Raw genomic sequence first — 22,887 nt, forward strand, 5'->3', positions numbered from 1 at the left:
CTTGCTAAACCACGTTTAGAGTGTAATATGGATGTTCATACCCGTTCAGACATTCATATCATATTCAATTATTTAGTATTCTACACATATTCACTTGAGCGACCGTAGCGTGCTAAACGCGCATTTTGGGTATAGGGCGAATGTTCATACCTCTTGGAACATTCACATTATACTTAATTGTTTTGTGCGCTACACATGTTCGCTTGAGCGACCATAGCGTGCTAAACTCTTTTTTAGGGTATAATATGAATATTCAAACCTGGTGCTTAGTCACTTAGTATGCCACATATGTTCATTGGAGCGATCACATGCTGCCTCATATTTATATTTTTGCATGTGCAACACCTAGTCCATTTAGATGGCAAGTTGATTTGTTAGATTAGTGACTTGATTGTTGGGCGTAATATTTTAAAAAGCATTGTTCGCGAGGATGACTCGGAGAGCAATGTGAGTTTTTGTATTACGAGCACCAAACAATATGACTGTGCTAAGGTTCCAATGACTCTAAAGTACGCCACTTGCAAGATACTTTACTTTAAAAACATAAGAAAAAAGAATATATTTTTAAATATATATTAAATGTAATCCACCCTATTTTTAAACTATGTAAGTCATATGTGAGGCTACCCTTTCAAAATGCCATCACCTCAGTAACATATTCTAGATCCCTTCAATCCTTAGAGCGGGGCCGGAATTGGATGCTATGTTAGGACAATTTTGTTAGATAGTATGCTAAGCTAGGATTATAGTGCCAGGTGGTCATTTTCGATGTGTGGTTATTGTTCTTTACTAGTTTGATTACCTTAGTCAGACATTACTTTGATTATGCTTTTGTGTGTTTACTAAGTGTGAACATGTGCAATAGTATATTAGAGACAGTTTTCTTGCAGGGAGTCATACCTAAATACACACACACAAAAATGGAGCAAGTAATGATTTAAAGACTAACATTTTATGTAGGTGTTGCTAAGCTCCTCCAACCAGGCATGACACATATGCACTGCATGATATAACCCGTGCTAACTTTTCTGCAGGTCGAATTCCTTTTTGTTATTTGATCATGTATTTGTTAGAGTTCTTAGGAGTAAGTCTATATTGAAAATAAGATACGGGCACGGGTTTTGAGATGCATGATTCACCAAACCACATGACGGGAATCGAGAGAAGTGCTCGTGTCCCACGCCTTAATTTTGAATTTATATTCATGTATAGAATCGGGACCGAGCATGTATATGCAGAATCCAACCGTTTTCCTACTTTCTTGGGATATGTTGTCTACCCAGTGACGCCGGCCTCTAGGGCTGTCAAAACAGCTCGTTGTTCGCGAACAACTCGTGTTCGGCTCGTGAAGAAGCAATTATATATATATCTTTGATGAGTAGTAATTTTAAAAAAATTAATTGACTACAAGGCTACAAAGATTTATAATCAATAAAAAGTATTAATGAAGAAAATTTGATTAAAATTATTAATTTAGATTCAAATAATGTTTAAAATTTTGCCCCAATCCTTAACATCTTATGACAATGTGATTAGGGTTGTCCAAAAAAAGTTTTTGTTCGTGAACGACTCGTGTTCGGCTCGCTAAGCAAATGAGTCGAATACGAACGCATTTTTGGAGCTTAAAATATAAACAAGCCGAACACGAGCTGAGCTTGGACTCGCTCGTGTTCCGCTCATTTACACCTCTACCGACTTCTATATTTTTTTTGTGCTTACCTTGCTTTGTTTATTATTATGCATGTGCTTTGTTAGTTTCATCGTTTTTTTTTTTGTGTGGTTTATTTGGGAATCATGCGTATAATTTAGGCTCTTTAAGAACTCTAAAATTCTAATTTTTTTACAAATTCCTAATAATAAAATACTAAGATTAATCAAAATTTTAGAATTAAAATATTTCAAGATTTTAAAGCTTGCACTTACTTTTCTGCATGGCCTTATGGCCGATTTTGAAACGATTTACAAGCATGGCTATACACCCCATCATACTTAATAGGGCCTCCATGCTTATAATTATGGCAGATAACTGCATCATATTTGCATTACTCGAGGAGAAGCTCTCATGCTTCTTCAACCTTACTGACCCAACATAGATTTTTACTTAGATAGTTTAGTAAGTTATGGTGTTAGAGGTTTCCCCTGCCCAGATAGAAAGTAACTTCTTTGTTGAGAATGCTTTCAGCTTTATAGCTGGACCTCTCTTTTTGCTTCCTTCTGGTGGCGTTTTTGTCATTTATTTGACAGGTTTTAAGTCTCATCTCTGTAAGCTCTACCTGCATAGGTCATGGGATTTAGAGTTTCCTTCTTTTGACCTTAGGGCTACCGAGATTCCCTTGGACGACGCAATTCACAGATTGCTGACAGGGGATCTTTAGTTATGTTGAGTTGACTACCTTCACGATCAGGTAGACTTAAGATCCTAATAACTTGGGATGACGGATCCGTGGTATCCTGACCCGGCTATCTATACCTAATAAAGATTACTCTACCTCTACTTTGTCGAGCTCTTTTGAGCCCTGTCAACATTTTGACACTTCATTGATGTCGTCTCATAGGCCCCGATTGTAGATAGACCACCGCCATTTAAGATACGGTGATTCACCTATGCCCTTATGACTCCTTTAGGCCCGAGAAACCTAGTGTGAACAATGACTCGACTTGGTTATTTCACAGGTTCTGTATGCCGATAAGCAACTACCCATTTAGGATGTGAGAGATTCACTATCTACCCTGTGGTTTAGCAAGAGCTTTGAAAGCATCAAGATGCTCCTGCAAGATAACCATCATTTTGATGATCTATTTATTGATTATGATAATTTAAGCAAGATCCCTTTTATTAAGAGTATTATTGGGTACCCCCCAAGATGTAATTAACCAAAAGAAAAAATTCATTTGGGAGTGCTCTTAACCTCAAAACAAAAATATTTTTTTTTATTTATGTGGTTATTGGTGGGTTATGTAAGGGTTTTCTTCATGAATATCGTGTTTTGATGCATTTCTATCTGATCTTGTTCGGGCATATGCTTTTGACCTATCATACGAGGATTACTTATACATAAGTCTTTCATATATATTTTTTAAATTTGTTTGTCTATTTTCGTCGTATACTCCGTCCTTTTTAATTCCTCTCCTCTTCGGATCATTCATATGATATGAAAGATTTATTTGGAGGGGGTATCATACGATAATAAAATGTATATAGATAAGTTGACAACTCCGAGTTCACTTAAAAAGAATAAAAAACATACAATTAGAAGTTGTTCATGTTCAGCTTAAGCTTGCGTCGAGCTTTCACATATTGTTCAAGCTTTACTTGCTTAAAATTTTCAATATTTGAACTTGATTTTTACTTGATTTGCTTATAACAAGTGAACGAGTATTTAAACGACCTAAAAATTCTAACGAGTACCTAGATTTTTATATAAAAGTATAAATTTTACAAATCTAAATAAATAAACCATTATATAAATCATATAACTTGTATAAATTAATTCACTTGCTAGGATTCAATTATGATTTTAAAATTATTTCTTAATATTGAATATTAATATATTAATAACACATTAAGGATTAAAAATATGAAATTATAACTTATTGTTGAACAACTTTAAAAAATCAACCCTTTATCCTTCAGCACGTCGTAGTGCTGTAACTTCAAACAGGTTAACTATGCTTCTTAATTTAAAGAGCAATAATACAACAACATAAATACAAGCCTTTATCCCACTGTGGGGCCGGCTACATGAATCTTTTTTCTTCATTGCTTCCTACTGAGTTTAAAGTGAACAACCATTTAAACGACTCCCTCTAATCTTGTATGCCACTGGAGCTACACGAAATCTATCACAAATATATTCATTTCGCATTTTGTCTCTAAGTGTCAAGCCACTCAGCCACTTAAGCCTCCTCATCTCAGCAACACTTAACTTTGTTTTATGCTTCTCTTTGAAAGAACAACATTCTGCGCCATAAAGCATTACATGTCTAACCATCATCTTGCAAAATTTTTTTCAAGTATAAGTGGTACTTTCCTATTATACAATAGGCCCGACGCATTCCTCTATTTCAACCAACCAACTTAAATTCAACAAATAAAATCCCCATCTATATCACCATCACTTTTAACAATAAACCTGAGACATCTAGAACGTTCAACACCTTTCAATGATTTGATCACCAATAATTACAACTCTGCCAATAGAGCTGCTACTACTAAAAATACATTCCATGTATTGAGCTTTAGATCTACTCAAACAAATCCCTTCAGACTCCAAAGTAGGCCTCCATAATTAAAGTATTTCCTGAGCTCTTTCTCTAATTTTATCCACAAGAAGGATATCAACAACGAAAATATACACCGAGGTGCATCCTCCTGTAAATGTCCAATGAAAGGACCCATAACTAAAGCAAAAAGATAGGACTTAAAGCCAATCTCTAATGTAATCCAATTGAAATAGAAAAATACTTGGTCAATTCTCCATTTATTCGTAGAATGTTGTAATATTTTAACGTGGGACTAAAGGGTGACTAAAGTATGCCAAATGCTTCACGAAAATAATAGCGGCATTTACATACATATCACCCAATCCCTATGTATTTACATATCTAACACCCAAACTCTATTTTTTACATTTATAGCACCCAAATCTTACACATCACGTCAAAAATAACACTATTTTAATTTCTTTAAAAGTGAAATATACTTTTCATGTATAGATAAGGAAACATATATGTTTAAAATTGAAGTCTATTTAAGACATGTAAATATATAGGAATTGAGCGGTATGTATGTAAATCATCCAAAACAATAAACAAACAAACACCCTGCTAGCTCAACGTCTTTACATTTATGACGAGGATGCACTAATGGAGGATAAAAATATGATGCGTATGAATTAAATACCTTTGCAAAAAGTTCCAACTTTTCTAGAATTCTAAGTCTCAACAGTATTTGTTAGGCTTCACAAAAAGTTTCAACTTTCCTAGAATTCTTAGTCTCAATAGTATTTGTTTCAATTTTTTAAACCCATATAATAAATATCCAGTTGGGTTTTAGCTACAATTTCAAAAGGATTCACATGACGTTACTTCATCCAAACTTATACGAGAATATATCCGATTAACATATACATCAAGCATGAAGTGCATACCTAGTCTCCAATAAAATTATCCAAGCAGAAATATTCATGAATCCATCGTGTTCAACAAATTTAATTGTCGACACTTCCCAACTTCCTCCACTTTCCATGTTATATTAAAACAACAGAATAATAAGCTTGCAAGTATAAATAAAATAATGACTGCTAACTTGATAAAAATATAGAGAGAAAGAGAAATTATGGAATAGATATGAAAAGGGCGAGATTAATTTGCTCTTTATTGAAAACAATGAAAATAATGACTGCAAGCAGAAAATAGAAAATCTCCATACTCTTTCCAGAAGAAACTGATCCTCATATGGTAATCTTGTGTTTGTGTGATTTCGTCCGCTAATTATTTCTACTAGAAGAACACCAAAGCTGTAGATGTCTGCCTTCCGTGTCAATTGGCCGCGTACAGCATATTCTGGAGCCAAATAACCTCTATACAACAAAAAAGCTCAAGTTAGAGGCTGAACGGTACTTTCATTATCAACTTTATTTTAAAACTCTTTAAATTCAAATATTTGACAAATATATCTTGCACAAATTTTTTAAATGAGAAAGCTCGAAGCCGACAATAAATGCTAGCTCGAGCTCAAATCATTGTCTCAATAAGTTATAGGATTACAAACCAATTTTATTGTCAGCCAAGAGCCTAGCCAGTTGAATTAGTTATTGGGAAAAGCTCGTGCTTAAACAATAATAATAACCATGATTAACTGAAAGACTTAATTCTTGCACCCGACAGAAGGAAATAAAAACTAAAAAAACACAAAAAAGTGGTAAAAAATTTTACGTGGTATGATGATATCTAATTACATTTTTTACATCTATGACTGCACAAACAGATGACTACTACACTACTTTAGAAAGTAACACAAAAAATATTTGCACACCCTGAAAATTCTCTCTCTTTCACTCTTCTCTCTCTGCTCTTTTACTCCACCATTCCCTTCAATTCCAAAAAAAAGGACCAATCTGTATATCTATCCATCTATGACCCAAAGAACCAATGGCAAAAAAAAAAGGTAAGAAATCGCACCGGAAGACAGCTACCTTATCAGGAGCTGCTAAGTTCAATTCCTGTGATTGAACCGCTTCTGCATCAGTTATATCAAAAACCCACATATCACACATTGTGGTTTTATGTTTGGTTTTCTTTCTTACTAGTGCTATTACACTCCGGATGTCCTTCTATCTTAGTTTGGATGATTTTTTAGATACATTTATAATTTAGTGGGTCTTATTATTTTGATCAATGTTATTGTGGATTATTAGAATGATTAGATGAATATGTTATCACCGTCCGATTGTCCGATATTGTCTTTACAATTCCAAGCTCTCAGTTCGGACAAAGAGAAAAGCAATATAAAAAAATAAATTTTAATCCTACAAAAATTATTAGATTGATTAAAAAATTATAAATAATATAAATTGAAAGTTTATTTAGTCTAACTAGATTGCTTTATTTTTTATTTCAAAACTCTAGATAATAAAAAAAACTCAGAGTAATATAGGAATTAAAATTAGGGGTGTAAGCGAGTAGAATTAAGCTCAAGCCACCTTTGACTTGAGCTTGTTTAATTTTATCATGTTTGAGCCGGCTCACGAACAAGCTTGTTTATTATAAAAGAGAGAAAATAATATTAATTTAAATTAATATCATAATAAAATACAAATAGAATAAACAATTAGAGGATAAATAATAAGAAATCACTCAATATAAAATACCAAATATTATTTTTAAAATATTTATAATATTTTAAATATAAAGAATTCAAATTTAATAAATTTTGAGCTAACGAGTCGAGATGGGGCTACCTTGAGCTTAGCTTGTTAGCTCATCGAGCTCAATTCATGAGCCACTCATCGAGCCGAGCTCGAGCCCACTCACGAGTCGACTCGACTCCCTTACACCCCTAATTGAAATACTGCACAATATTACAATTGGTACTGATACATTTTTTAAAATGATAACTACTGTGACCCAGTTAATCAGAAATTCTCGAGCTCGACCGAGTAGCAGTATAGGAGCACAAATGAATAAATATTTAAAACTATTTCAAAATATAAGAATACCTCTCATTTAGCGCAGAATGATTGTTAGAAGTTAATAAATTGGTTAATATGAGTGAAGAAGATTACAAATGACATGTCATGCCCACATGAAAGAAAGATTACCCTTTTAAATTTTGTCTTTAACGAGCAGAGATATAATAATAAAAACACTTACAGGTAGCCGAATTAGCCATTTAGTGTAATAGTAAGAGTTTGTAAGAAAATTTAGAGATTAGTTTGTACAATTTTGAGTTAAGAGACAAATACAACATAAATTTATTAGACTGGTTCAATGTGATCGTTCAATCGGCAGCATAAAACCGAGTATACTATGCTCTAAGGATATTTACTGCAGCTTATTCTAATATCGAGTAGAAATATCACATGCCCTTATAGATCAAAGGATTTATTTTGATGGTCATTGATTCCTTGGAATTTATGATTATTCTAGATTAGTGGAGAGAGTTAGGAGAATTGTGTTCGACTTTCAGGTTACTCAATAAAGAAGAGATTTAGGGTTTCACAGAGTACCTAAATTAAGCAATCATCTCAATCAGGGAATTCAATTACAAAAGGGGCCGATCGAATAATTTTGGAAGTCATAGTGATGCTCAGAAGTATCAAAAATGTGAAAAAATTCATAAGAACAAGTGTCTATTTGGATCCAATCACGCTTCTGGTGCCGCCAACCAAGAGAGATTGTGAAAATTATCCTACTTTGGGATGTAGATCTCCAGTAGAGACCAAGGTCAGTGTGGCATCATCTAAGAGGAGTTTCGACAAGTAGATGGTTGAGTCCACAAGATTAGTGTCAAATCAAAGTCAAACCCAACAAAATGTCCACCCAGTGTGTATGCATTATTGAAGCAAGAAGCTAAGAATTCACCTTAGATTATCATATGTAAGTTTTACATTAATTTTTTTTAATTGATTGAACTTTTATAAATACAATACAATACTTTTCATTAATATGATTATGAACTCAAAATTTAGTTAAATAACTCATTCCTAACTATCCAATACATTCTCATCTCATTATAGGTATTATATCTGTCTAAAAAATGCCAATTCAAATATTGTTTAACCCACTAATTTATTGCAGAAGATTTAGTTGGATTGGTGAGTTTGAATGCTACACTAATACCAATAATTTTATCTATTAAAATGTCAAATTGATAATTAAATGTGAGATAAATTTGAACTTTTATGAAAGGAATTTTAAAGCACTACTGATTGTATTGTCAATGGTAGAATCTGATGCAATCTTAGATATGAATATGTTATCTAACCAATTCACAACCATAAATTATAATAATAAACCAAGCAAAATTAATATACCAAAATCAAATTTTGTGGTGATAGAGGGCTTGCATCTAAGATAATCACATGTTTCAAAGCTTTCAAATTATAAACCGTAGAAATAGATATTTACTTACACAGGTAAAAGATACAACTAAAGAAGTGAAACCACCGTATGATATTTTAGTGGTAAAGGATTATGCAGAAGTTTTTCTGAATGATTTATTTGAGTTACCACCAATGAGAGAGATATTTTGGTATTGAATTATTGTCAAGTTTTGAGCCTGTTCACCGTAAGATATTAAAAAAAGGGGACATAATTAATTAATTAATTACTTACTTATATCTCCCGCTTAAGTTCCCCGCTCAATAGAATAATTGTTCCCGCTTCCTCAATTAAAAAGAACGAACAAAACTGTTATTCACACATCTCTCCCCGTCAGTTCCTGTTTGGCCTCTCCCCTCTTGTTCTGGAATCTGCTTCTGTCGCAACAAGCTGCACGAAGCACTTCCACTTGACTCTCCGCTTCACCACTTTCTTCCTGTTCAAAATCTACAGTCGTCTTCAAAAGCCACACGTGGGAATGGTATATCCCTTACCAATTTCCTGGATGTATCTTATTCTTTGCTCGTCAGTTTCACTGCACTTATTCTCCACTCCCTGTCCTAGTGTGTAATCCCCAAATTTTTTCTTCTGTTTAAACCATTCTTCTTCTTTCTTCATGAACGCCTGCACTGCCCTTTCTCTCGATCGCTACAGAGTCGTAGGCCCCCTTATGTTTCTACCGTTCTTCCTACTCTCATTAATTCTCTGAGGCCCTCGCCTTCATGTTCTTCGGCTTCCTGCCGATTTCCCCACATCAAAGTCGCAATTTCTCACCTGTTGAAACAGGAGACACCAAATTCCTCAACCCACGAGCCGATCTCCTCTGTGCCGCGACTCTCTTGTGCTGAAGCCACGAAACCCTCTCTGTCGCGCCACTATTCACGTGATCGCCCTCCACCGAGGCCTCTTCCCTGCCGCAACTCTGTCGAAGGCCTCACCGCACGATCTCCCCTGCCCTAACCTTTCGCACCTCTTCTTCTTCCCCTCTGATCGCAGTGTCTCTCTTTTTGTTCTCTGACCACAGTGTCTCGCTCGTCTCTTAAATTATCTTGGAAGGTTGGCATGCTCCGATGCTCACAAACGGGGGTCGACGCCGGGAGGCTGCCAGAATTTTCAGTGAATTTGGACTTGTAATCACTTTAAAATATTTGGGATTTGAATTTTTTTAAAAAAATAAAACATCACTCACTCAAAGTTTAAAATGACTTGTAAACTCAGAGTTTTTCAAAATTTTAGACTCTTGTGGTTTAAAATATTGGGGACCCAAGATATTAAATATTTAAGCTCTTTAGGTATAAAATTACTTTAAAATTTGGGCTTTTAAATTTAGACACTTAGAATTTTAAAATTTTAAAGTTCTGGGCCATTTAAATATAATTTTTTAAGACTTAAAATATTAAGATTTTGATTTTTAAAATTTAAGTTCACAAGACTTAAGAAAATGATTTGAAATTAGGCTTTTGAGAGTTAAGACTCCTAAAGTTTGAAAATCAATTGAAAGTTAAATTTTTCAGACTTAGGGCCCGTTTGGGGGCGCGTTTGGGAAGCGGCGGCGTTTTGAAAACGCCGCCCTTCCGTTTGGAAATTCCGTTCGCATGACAAGTTTTTAAAACGCGTCGTTTTAATACCGCTATTTCCTTAAGGACGGGGTAATCCGGTTAGGGGCGCCGTTCCGCGTATGCTTCTCGCGTTTAGGTTGTTTTTCCCGTGTTGTCCTTCCCGTTTCTCCCCCTTGCCCTCGCCCTTCCCGTCTCGCCTTCGGTTTCGAGCTTGCCTGAAGCTGTGATCCGTGATATGAGGTATTTTTTTTTCGACCCCTCACTCTTGCCCTACCCGATATCCGTCTCCTTCCTTCCCGGAGGCCGTGTTCGATCTCTGTCACAGTTATTTCTGTTCATATGGTGGTTATAAAAGAATCAGTACAAATTCTTGAGCTTTGTTATTCTTATGGCTTATTTTTTCATTTGTTTGGGTCGGTTTTGGTCCCTACAGTGCTGGATTTCGGTTTTGGTTAAGATTTCATTCGATCAGGGAGCTCTGTTTGATCCTTTTTCTAACCATCTAAGCAAAACCTTGAATGGTTATAGAATTAGGGATTTCGGTTTTGGTTAAAAGCTTTGATTCGAACTCACGGAGCTCTGTATGTATTTTTGTAATTTTTTTCATCTTCTTATCGTTGAGCTTTTAATTTTGAAGGGGCATTTCCATATATGCGAATGCAAAATTTGGGCCTTCATGGTTTATCTTTGAATGCAGATTATGCAGAGCATTTGCATACTGATCATATAATTCTTATGTATTTACTTTTTCCACCTTACGTGGTCAATTTCGGCTATGTTCGATCCTTTTCTCACCATCTAAGCATAAACTTGAATGGTTATAAAATTGGGGATTTCGGTTTTAAAAGCTTTGATTCGAATTGGGTAGCTGAAGCACATATGAGAAGCAATGGAAAATTCATTTCTCTATTTTTATTTGCTACATGAAATGCTGAATTTGGGACTTCATATATATATATATATACATTGTTGGCTCGGTTTTGGTCCCTAAATGAATTTGGGACTTCATTCCGCAGCTTTATTACTGTTATGCCTCCCTAAATAAATGCTGGAAGTTATTTGGACATTTGCTGGCTCGGTTTTGGTCCCTACAGGGCTGGATTTGATGGTTTCAGTTGTATATTTACACATGCTGGAGCATAATATATGGGGTGGAGTTATGTTAGGGGAAGGATTTAAAGTGTGTGTGTGTGAAGTTTGAGTGAGTGGAGTGACTGTGAGCGTGAGGGGAAGATTGTGCATTGAGTATTTAGTGGATAAGTTCATTTCAGCGTGTTTAGTGAGAGCTTTATTTGAGCATTTTTCTTCTACTTATAACACAAATACATAACAATGCTATCAAACACCAAATTCCATCTTCTAAACCAACAAAAATACACAGGTCTGGTTAGCAATAGTTATTGGTGATTCGGAAATTTACATATATACCACACAATTCTAATGCATTAACATATAAACACCCAAAATTTAATATTTACACATGTAACACCTTGGTTTTATAAACCTATGAATAAGAAGGTGTGTTTCACTTTAAGAAAATATTGATGGTGGTATTTTTGATGTAATGCTAAAGAATTGAGTGCTATGTATATAAAATATAAATGTTCAGATGTTAGATAAATACATAAGAATTTTGTGGAATGTGTAAATGCCATTTACAGCAATTGCAGGCATACCTTATTAGCTATGTTGTTAGAGAGCCAATCGTTTCAGGCAAAATGTGTTCAAAAGCTCGAGGACCCTACTCGTAGGGAGATGTTCATTGCACTACGACCCGAGATGCGCATTGAGTATTTACGTGTTATAGTTGAAGAATGAGTCAACTTTGTACTAATCTTTCATTAGACTTATCAAATATGTATTGTTATTACAGCAGCTACTCTTATTTTATGGTGCTATGTATTATCTGATTTTTTTCCCTATCTTCAGAAAATGTTGTCTCACTTATTTTTTACGCTACCTCTACATATTTTCTTTCATCCTAATCTATTTATCATCTCAGGATGCACCCACTGCAAGACCGTCGCAAAAGAATGGCATGGGCTGCTGCTATAGCGATATTATTGCTGGAGTACTATCGCTCCAGTTATAGACGGATACCACGCATGACGTCCTCTTTTATTGGGGACAAATGGGTGGGTGAGATGCTTGCTGGACATCCGATAAGGTTCAGTAATATTTTCAGAATGACTGCGCCTATTTTTATCGATCTGCTACACGAGTTAAGTCGGAACCACCATCTACAAGGTTCTTCTAGAACAACAACGAGAGAGGTGTTGGCAATAACATTATATATGCTCTCACAGAATGAATCAGTTAGAGGAGCTATGGAGCGATTTCAACATTCATCAGAAACCATTAGTCGATACTTTTCCAAAGGTTTACAAGCACTGGTGAGCTTAGCAACACAGATCATCAAGCCAACGGATACATCGTTCGCAAATATTCCTGAACAAATTGCAAATGATTCTCGTTACATGCCGTATTTCAAAGTAAGTATTATTACCTTGTTACTTTAGTTCATTGACCTCTTCAGTTGCTAACTATGATGAACAGAATTGTATTGGAGCAATTGATGGCACTCATGTAGATGCCAGACTACCAAGTCACGAGAAGATCGCGTATATTGGTCGGAGTGGTACAACCACACAAAATGTTATGGCAGTGTGTGATTTCAACATGTGCTTCACATTTGTAATGGCGGGGTGGGAAGGAAGTGCGCATGATAGTCGCCTTTTCTCCTACGCCACTAGGAATAGAACACAGTGTTTCCCTCACCCACCTCCAGGTTTGTTCATTTTACTTAAAACCTCGCGAAAATTACATTAATTATTTTTAATTGGTACTGTCTTTAATAACAGGAAAGTATTATTTGGTAGACGCTGGATATCCGATGTTAAGAGGCTACCTAAAGCCATATCCAGACACAAGATACCATATTCCTGATTTCGAGCGAGCAAGTGGCAATATTCGTGGCAAAAAAGAAATGTTTAACAAGCGACACTCCGCTTTACGGGGGGTTATTGAAAGAACTTTCGGGGTGTGGAAGAAGAAATGGGTAATTCTACGTGATATGCCATCCTATTCATTTCCTAAACAAGTGTATATTGTGTTGGCCACCATGGCACTTCACAACTTCATCCGACGTCACCCCTCTCATTCAGATACGGACTTCAATATCAGTGATGATGATGAAATTATTGATACTCTAGAACCTTCAGGATCTCTAGCTGATAATGAGATGGACTCGATTGAATATGAAACTCAGGATGGTGAGGGTGCAGTTGAGATGGCTGCTCTGAGGGAGTCTATAGCAGATGCTATATATGATAGCTAATCCAGCAAGTCTTTTCTCTGTTCCTACATTAATGTTAAATTTACTTTTATTTGGATAAGTACTAATATTTTTTTTTCACAGTTATACAAACATGACTGCTAGGATATCAAGTACAGACAGAGGTATTTTGTGTTATTGTGGTCTACCAGCTCCGTTGCTCACATCGCGTCAGTCTCATAGCTTTGGGAGGCAGTTCTACGGTTGTGCCAAGGGTGTTTCAGCTCGTTGTGGGTTCTTCCGGTGGGCTGACAGTCCCTCATATGACACGGCCAGCAGTCATGGGAATCCGGTGTTTTCTGACTTTGACAGAGCAGATGAGGACAGACGTAGCCAGAGTCTGAAATTAAACATTTTAATATTTCTGATTCTAGTTGTGCTCGTATTTGTACTTTTTTTAGTTATCTTGGTACTCATGAGGGTGTGAGTAATGTATGACATCTTCTACTTATGATCTGTGATGATTTCATGTTTCTGCATATGATCCAGTACTATCAGTAAGCTATTCTGAATAAGCTGCCCCAAACAGTTCTATTACAAAGGGGCATGAATGTCATTTAATCATCAATAAGCCATCTTGAATAAGCTGCCCCAAACAACAAGACAGATTATTCTGATAATCTGCAGATTATCAGATTATCAGAATAATCTGCTTATCAGCAGATTATTAATAATCAACAGCTGCGCCAAACAGAGGGTTAGGCTCCTAGGGGTGAAGAATAATTCAAACATTGAGTTTTCTTAAAACTTGAAATTCACTGCCATCGGATTCACAGAAGGTGATAAAATGCTTAAAATGAAAGTTTATGTGCAAGCTATTTGATTTAATTCATGTTTTAAAATCATATGAATTGCCTTAAGACACCGAATGGTTTAACAAAATTAGCTCTATCATATAAAAGTTAAACGCACACATATGCTTCAACCAAAGTATAAAATGTTCAAATGTGAGGTTCGAGAATGCTGCGCAGGTTAATCGGGACGCCTTCTCTATAGAATAGGGTTGTAAGTACCACTAAACTATTCTGATTCTCCTCCTCGCAAAGACTGGAGTTGATGAGTCTAATAGATTTAAAATAAATGTCCAAATCCTGAAATAAAAGTTTACAAGTCCAAATTATCTCACTAATCTGATCCTCCTCGTAAGAACTGGAGTTGACGAGCCTAGTAAGCCCTAACAAATATCCAAATCTTGAAATAAAAATTTACAAGTTCAAATCACAAAGTCTGATCCTCCTTATAAGAATAGAAGTCAACAGGATTTATACCCTAAAAGTTTAAACAAATAAAATTAAATGCCCCACTTTAAAAATAAATGTTTTAAATGTCTAATTCTCTGATGATGGCCGTGTTGATAGAATATTTTAACTGAAATTCAAGCTAAAATTCAAACAATTCAAAAGTTAAAAATAATTTTCATCTCTCCTCCGCAACCGTTTGTCAACAGTGACAAATTTCTGATTGAATTCAGTTTACAAATAACAAATATCATATCAAATGCACCTCTATATCCATAATCAAAGTGATTGCATGTCGGTAAAGATGTGGTATGAGTCCTCTGTCCGCATGATTTTGTCGCTAAATGACACCACAAAGAAGCGGTTGCAACTATAGCTCTCTGACCACGTGGTTGTCGTCAAATGACACAATTATATTACGATCAGAGTTGCATCCTGAATGTTCCTCAATAGCTTTCTGCCTTTTAAGTTGTGAATCATAAATGTACAATTAATTGACATAAAGTCTTTTGTCAGCAACAAATAATCACCTCAGATCTACAAGGATCTCTCGGATGACGTAACCCATGACTGCTGACAAGAATTCTTATGTCAGGTTGGGTCGATTACCTGCTCTAATGAAGTAGATCAGGGACCACAATGACCCGGGATGACAGAACAAGGTTTCGTCTTCATTGCCCCACCATCCGCTTTAAGCTTCAAGTGGTGAATTCTGCAATTTAAATCCTAAGTATGTTGCTATTATATGTTAAATATTAAAATATTAATGGGTAACCTTAATCGAAAGTACTCTCCCGTTATCGCGCGGGGAGGGGGGTGTAATTAATTATACAGGTGTGTGTCTATGGGAAACCTCGATCAGCATATCAAAAAGTCCTCACAAAAAAAAGGACAAAATCTCTGGGCAGTGTGTTATGTACAATCCAATCTATCCTCTAAAAATTAGATCCTCCAAAGCTCTCTCTCAAAATAAAAATAAATGCAGAGGGGAGTGTCTTGGGGAGTGGTCGTGAATTTTCGGAGCCCACAGAGTCATTATCTAAAGTACCATAATACCTTATACAATGACAGTAAAAGAATTGCAAAATTGAAGATTCAGTTACAAGAACTATTGAATAAGGGATTTATCAGGCCTAATACATCACATTGCAGAGTTCTGGTAGAAAGCTTCAGGATATGTATTGATTATAGACAAAGCCTAATCTCTACCATGCTTCACCATTGGTGAACCATATAGACCTTGCCACTTAAGTACAGAGAACTTCACATGACTGTTGTACAAGCCCAGCGGTTAATGTCCATTTCAAAATGCTATCAGTGGGTGGAAAGTTCACAAAATTGGGAAAATATTAGCTGTAGAGGTTAGCACATGGTGAACAAATCCAAGAAATTCAACATTTGACAGCATATAGAAAGAAACCAATTAGAGGAGAATCAAGAAATATAACGAGAAAAACCAACATAAAATCAGTTTCCTACTTCCAAGCACAGGGCTCCAACTATTATACAATCAGAACAAACTATAAGAGGGGAGGAAAGATTTATTCCATAGTATTGGGATATGTAAAGCCTCAAAGTCAGTATGGGTCCATATTTGAACAAGCGTATCCTAAAACGAGAATGCCAAACATACTTAGACAATGAAGCATGTGGAGAATGGAAGCAGGGAGGATTAGGTAAAGTTTTTCACTCACATTGTTCCAGCTACCTTGGTGCTAATATGGGACATATCCGGGGGAAGAAGTTTTGCTATGCCAAAATCTGAAATCTTAGGAGTCAAATCCTTATCCAGAAGAATATTGCTTGCCTTTATATCACGATGCACAATGCGAGGACGGACCTCCTCATGAAGGAATTTAAGTCCTCGTGCAACACCAATGCAAATTTTTTTTCGTGTGATCCAGCTGAACTGAAGATTGCTAATGTTCGTGCCTAAAATTAAGGAACAATGCATCTTATCAAAAGCTAAGCATAAAGATAATAAGTCACTGTAGAGAATTACAACATTAAAAATCAACGAGGAAGAAGCAAGTCACCAAGAAGTGTTTTTGCGAGGCTATTATTCTGAAGGTAATTGTAAACCAAGATCCTCTGGTTTCCATCCACACAGCAACCAATCAGACCGACAAGATTCTCGTGAACTACATTGGAAATCACAGTAAGCTCATTTAAAAACTCCCGCACCCCTTGTCTTGATTCAGAGGAGAGAACTTTAATGGCAACAATTTCACCATTTTTTAGCATGCCCTGAGAATATCAACAAAAGAACTACATTAAAAGGTTAAAAGGTTCAGCTTATGTTGATGCACAGTTAAAACATCCAACAATTACCTTGTATACAGAACCAAAACCTCCCTCTCCGAGCTTATTAGCAGGACTGAAATTATCAGTGGCCTTTTGTAATACTTTGTAAGAGTATATTTTCACATTTTGGAAGTTCGACACCTCTACAAAAAGGCCGATATCATCAGTAACTTTTCAATACAGTTATGAAGTAAAGATTTCCAAGGGATACAGGAAAGATAGTTAAAGTGTCTAAAGAAGGAGATTCAACATTGGAATAAAATACTGAAAAGTACCAGCCAAAAGATTTTCCAACCTTCATCAAATTTAGCTTTATGCCTCAATGGCTTCTTCTTGAAAATGAAAGAGAAACAAGTCATCAGTGCTTAACTAAACCACTCTGCAAACAAGCTGATGAGAAAATTTTGATGTCTTATATGAACAATAGCAACCTGCCAAAAAAAAAAAAGCATTACACATAAGAGAAATAGGCCCAAATAATGCTAAACCAGACCAACTGACCATTCTAACCAGTGTTATAGAACAGAATGAACCAAAATAACACTTCACTGCTTAAATGTAAAAAAGAAAATCACGGATATATATATTTCTTTAAAAAGGTAAATCAGGTAAGATTAGAGTCCCTCTTGAGAGATTTTAATCAAAAACGACAAAGCAAGAATATTTACTAAATTGGATTTGACAAAAGTAATAACCACAATCTCAAAAGAGATTGATGGTGGAAAAAACTCATTGTGACAACTATTAATTGGAGAGAACAAACTATGACAAGTACAAGACCCAAAAAGCAGATAATGTTGCACAAATAAGTTCGAACTTAACTTATGGTGCATATCGCCATATTTAGGAAATACAAGAGGCAGTTATCATAAACCCTCCAAATTAGGTCTTCATTATATAATAATATTCTAATAATCTCTATTTGAAAATAAAAAAATATCCAGTAATTCCTTAAGGAATTCCTTATGCAATGGCTTTGTTCTTGACAAAAGAAAAGGATAAAAGCAAACATAAAAATGCTGGAGGTTTACTTCCCCATTTTTATAGAATCATTACGAGTAACCAAAAAAAATTACAGCTACTAAAGTACTAAATTACTTAAAAGCCGTTAAATTAACATTATCAGATTGTTCTTTATAATGTTATTATGAACACGAGACAAGATGCATATTGACCGCCAATTCTTGATTTTGAATTATTGAAACTGCCATTTGTTCAAGGGATTGTGTGTGCTCGACTCATGCAGTAGCAGAAAGAGCTTATCGTCCTGACACTGAACAAGAATCCCATATACACATAAATAAATAGAAAGAGTTTATCATCCTAGCACTGAACAAAAATCCCATATACACATACATAGATTGGTTGAAAGCAGCTTATAAGAGATATGAGATTTTTTTATATGAAAACTCAAAAAGGAAAAAAATCATGGATTTGATGTAGTTAAAATGATTCTGCTAATGGATAAAACTTTTATAATAGAAGAAAGAGCCTTAAGAGGTCAAACTTGTCATCAAAAAATTATCAGCGGTATAGTAGGTTGTTCTCCTTAAAAGAGAGGAGAATAGTTAACAAGAAGGCTAACATTCATCTTGTAGTTACAGTGGCACCGATCTTCATACCAACACAAGCATCAGCAATGGCGACAAAGGCAATGATGACAGACGTCAACAATAGCGATGATGGCAAATATTTCTAATGGCAGCCATCAGAGACCGTGGCTGTAGTGAGCATCATTCTATTGGTTATAAGGAGCTTTAGTCTTGTTGGCAATAATAGGTACCAAAAATGGTGGCACCAAGTTAAGTCGCTATGTGTCAACCTAATCCCTGATCGAGGGAGCTCGCATTGTTAGTGTCGGCTTTGTCAGTGATGGCAGCTGTTTGAGTTGGTGGTGAGATGGTGCGTCGGCATGGTGGCAATATTAAGTGTAAGCCATAGTGGCTATGATGGGCGTCAAATTTGGTCAACAACGAGCTTTGACGTTGGTCGATGGGAAGTTAGCGTTGGGCGACATCAAGCATAGTTGTTTGCCAATGTCAGGTGCTGATTTGGTTGACGATAGCGTTGGTCAATTCCGTATGTTGAGTGCTGATAGTTAAAGCTCAGGAATTCTCCATGATTGTGAATTCCCTCCACCAAGTCATTTTTATAGCATCCTTATTATGTAAAGGAAACGATATTTATAGATTTTTAAGGGGCATGCTGATCATTTCTACCAAAAACAAAGGCAATTCATCAAACAATTGGAGTTGATCCCTTTTAGTCATACAATATTTTTTAGAAACCTTGGTGCCTTAGTGACAACACAATTGAATGATGTAGGATTTATCAGATTGATATAAACAAGACACACATTAAGCACGTAGAATTAGGAAAATGTTTGATCATTCAAATGGCCTGAGATTTTTCAATTATACTGTCAAGTGCTTGACATTAAAACTTGGATCTGGATAGGAATTTTGATGATAAATTTGCTAAAACTGAAGTTTTGATTATCGTCGAGTTGATTACAAAAATTTTTACTCAAATATTTGATGTATGGAGATCTAAAATATACTTCAAGATTCATAATTGAATGAATAAATTTACATTTTAGCAACAAAAATTAAAATAAAGATAGGTTTGGTATAAATAAGGATCTCTAAATAAACATTTGGTAGAATAAAAAACATATGGCATTTTATTGAAATAAAATTTTTAAAACTAAAAGATAACCAAAAACTATAGCGAGATTGACTGGAAGGTACTATCATTAGAAATTTATACCAAAATGCTTTCCTGTCAATTTATATGCAACCATTTTACTTCCAGAGTCTATAAAAGCACAAAATTAGTCCGCATAGTCTTTAAATAGGAGTTAAAAAAACCTCTTTTTAAAAGAGACTAAGGATTGTTTCAGCCAATATTAAATCTGGGAGTAAATAGAACAGTGACGGCTTCAACCAAACCAAACTAGTCAAGATCATGGGTGTGCATTATCTGGTTATAATCGAAAAAATAAAATCTAAGAAAATATTTTTGATAATTTTGTTCGGATTTTAAATTAATGTTTCAAATATTGGTTTGAAAAATAAAAAATCAAAGCATTTTGATTTTCGATAGTCGGATATGATTTTGACTCAAAAATTTGGTAAAACCAAAATTTGAATTAATAACAATATAAATATAACATTGAATGCATTTCTGGTTGTTTCTTTTTTTAGCTTGACTGCAACGTTTTCACATCCTGCTCAGGCTGCTTGGATGAATTAGGATTGGAATTGAATTCAATGGTTTAGCTCGTGCAATTGAATTCAATGGTATAGCTCGTGGATTCGGATTCAAATTCAGATTTTGCACAAATAAATCCCTACGCTACTCGAGAGTCCTACTTCAACGTTTCTCCATCTAGTTAGTGTCAATGTTTTGAGCAAATAGGCTCGATGTCATTTTCCTTTGCTTTCATTCCATTAAATAATAATCTTACAATCTATTTTAGGTACAAAATATTCCGTAAAATCTATTTTAGGTAACTTAATAATGCATATTCTTAATCTAAATGTTCAGCTAAAAGGGAAATAAATCAGAATAAAGATATTGAAAATAATTTAAATAAGCTCCTAATTATAGAAAACTCCTAATTTAGCTGTTTGATTTTTGTCTTTCCTGATTGACATCCCCCTCAAATAGATGTTGACTGATCAGGAAACATCAATTTGCCAACAAGAAACTGATAATATTGTCGGGGCAAAAAATCCTCAAGTCGTGAGTGCTGAAGCCGAAGGTGCCGAAGCCGAGAATGTCGAAGTCTGAGAGTGCCGAAGCCTGAGAGTGCCGAAGCAAGAGTGCTGAAGAAAAAAAAGAGTGCTGAAGCCTAAGAGTGTCGAAGCTTGAGAGTGTCGAAGCCTCCGAGTGTTGAAGCTTCAGAATGCTGAAGCCTCAGAGTGCCGAAGCCTAAAAGTGTCGAAGCCGTGAGTGTTGAAGTCGTGAGTGCCGAAGCCTAAGATCTATGGTTTGCCGAAGCCGAAGCCATCGATCTAGGAAGAAGTGTCGAAGCCAAAGCCGAAGAGGACGAAGCGAAGCATAAGAAGCAGTCAATGATGTCACAGAAGCAGTGATGCCCAACAAAGAAAATCTGAATCGGACGAATAATAAGACAAACATAACAACCCTTTTCAACCCAAGAATCCTTGTATTCCACAATCAATGAATTTTGCATTTCAGAATAAGTTCCATCTCTTGACATGCAGACCTTCTTTGTTGTGTATGTACCTAGAAGATTCTCATATTGTTCATATCTCCACGTCGGATCCACCTCCTCGAATGGCTCTACGTCCTTCTCCGTCTGATCCGGCCTTACGCTCCGCATTCTCCCTGGATCTTTGTCACCAATAGCAGTCCAATTCAAAAACCTTCTATCGATGAAATGAATACAGAAGAGCACAAATAACAAGAAAATAGGATGTCCTGGTTTCTCTCAGGTGCTGGTTCCTATCAGCCATCGATCGTATCACAGAAGATGCCGGGGCGATCCTCTGCTTCGATTCCGTGAGAGACAAAAAGCAGCCACAGAACCTTTATAGAAAGGCTCCTGAAGAAGACAACGAACAAAGCTTAAAGGGCATACGAGGGGGCTTTATTTGTAGCTGAAAAATTAACCACGATTCGAAGATCGAAGGAGGACAAAGCAGTCGAAGCGATCGAAGGAGGACAAAACAGCCTGGGACGAAGCGATCGAAGGAGGACGAAGCAACCCGGGACGAAGCGGTCGAAGGCAAATTGAAGACGAAGAAATAGTTCCTTCCCGCAAGAGGCCGGCGAGAAGGGAGTCTTGACTGTCTCCAACGACTATCGGTAGTTACGGCAAAATTTTGACTCTGATATAATGTCAATGTTTTGAGCAAATAGGTTGAATATTGAATATGCTCGATGCCTTTTCCCTTTGCTTTCATTCCATTAAATAATAATCTTACAATCTATTTTAGGTACGTACTATTCTGTATAATTTATTTTATGTAACTTAATAATACATATTCCTAATCTAAATATTCAGCAAAAAGGGAAATAAATCAGAATAAAAATATTGGAAATAATTTAAATAGGGAAGCTCCTAATCATAGAAAACTCCTAATTTATTTGTTTGATTTCAGTCTTTCCTGATTGTCAATTAGAGCATTGGTTTTCCCCATCTGTTGAGGCATTACAATCGATAAGAGCTTCCACCAGTCATCGTTAGTGATTTGCAGCAAGTAACATTTCTTCCTAATGTTCAAAAAATAAGAACTCTCTTTCATTCACTTCCTAACAAATAAATGACTGAACTCACTTTCATAGGTAATCAAATTCAACCACTTCCACTCGCTTAAGCAAAACATAGTCCTTAGGGTAGCATGCAAACAATTCTAAGATCCATTTTCGTAAGTTCCCAAATTTCATTCCAGTTTGTTGTAAATCATGCCATATGGCACTTATGATGTTGGTTATAGTATTTAATGCAACTAGATATACCTTCATAATTGCACAGAGTCATGTAAACCAAATAGTTATTTTTAAGTTTAAAAAGTAACATATGCATTAGCTATCAATTTAGATCACCCCAAAATATGAATAACCCGTGTGATACAACAATGAACTGAGAATCAAATCAAAAAAGCTTTTATTAAGAAAAAAAAGGGTGCCATGTTAGGGCGCATTTTTTGGTTCTTACGGCCACATTTAGCACCAAATAAGTGTCAATGGAGAAATTTCCTTTTTATCTTAAATGGTTGTTTGGCCGCAAGTAGTATTTAACAAATCCTTAAATCTGTAAATCCATCTATTACTTAGATTTAGTAAATCCAGATTTGGGCTGAATCGAAGGCAAAAT

The 22,887-nt window shown here is 35.6% G+C and overlaps 2 protein-coding genes across 5 annotated transcripts in view; one reads left to right on the top strand and one right to left on the bottom strand.

Annotated features, from left to right (window-relative positions):
- Positions 1–22,887, bottom strand: part of LOC110028014 (putative serine/threonine-protein kinase) — a 28,364-nt gene that overhangs the window by 4,320 nt on the left and 1,157 nt on the right. For 2 of the 4 annotated variants that reach the window (XM_020729719.1, XM_020729709.1), the window contains exons 2-6: positions 17,335–17,470; positions 17,067–17,182; positions 16,772–16,982; positions 16,430–16,667; positions 5,432–5,582 (exon numbers count right to left, since the gene is read on the bottom strand). In XM_020729719.1, coding sequence (XP_020585378.1) covers positions 5,432–5,582; positions 16,430–16,667; positions 16,772–16,982; positions 17,067–17,182; positions 17,335–17,398 — 780 coding nt within the window. In that variant the 5' untranslated portion in view covers positions 17,399–17,470. Of the gene's footprint in view, positions 1–5,431; positions 5,583–16,429; positions 16,668–16,771; positions 16,983–17,066; positions 17,183–17,314; positions 17,471–22,887 lie in introns of those variants that run through there. The other 2 variants (XM_020729732.1, XM_020729725.1) reach the window with 2 other exon arrangements.
- Positions 11,940–13,873, top strand: LOC110028005 (putative nuclease HARBI1). Its single transcript, XM_020729697.1, has 3 exons — positions 11,940–12,655; positions 12,720–12,951; positions 13,025–13,873. Exons 1-3 carry the CDS (start codon positions 12,167–12,169, stop codon positions 13,498–13,500), a joined length of 1,197 nt encoding a protein of 398 aa, XP_020585356.1. The 5' UTR covers positions 11,940–12,166; the 3' UTR covers positions 13,501–13,873.

This window comes from Phalaenopsis equestris, unplaced genomic scaffold, assembly GCF_001263595.1.
Source record: "Phalaenopsis equestris unplaced genomic scaffold, ASM126359v1 Scaffold000002, whole genome shotgun sequence".
In the NCBI taxonomy this organism is placed as follows: Eukaryota; Viridiplantae; Streptophyta; class Magnoliopsida; order Asparagales; family Orchidaceae; genus Phalaenopsis; species Phalaenopsis equestris.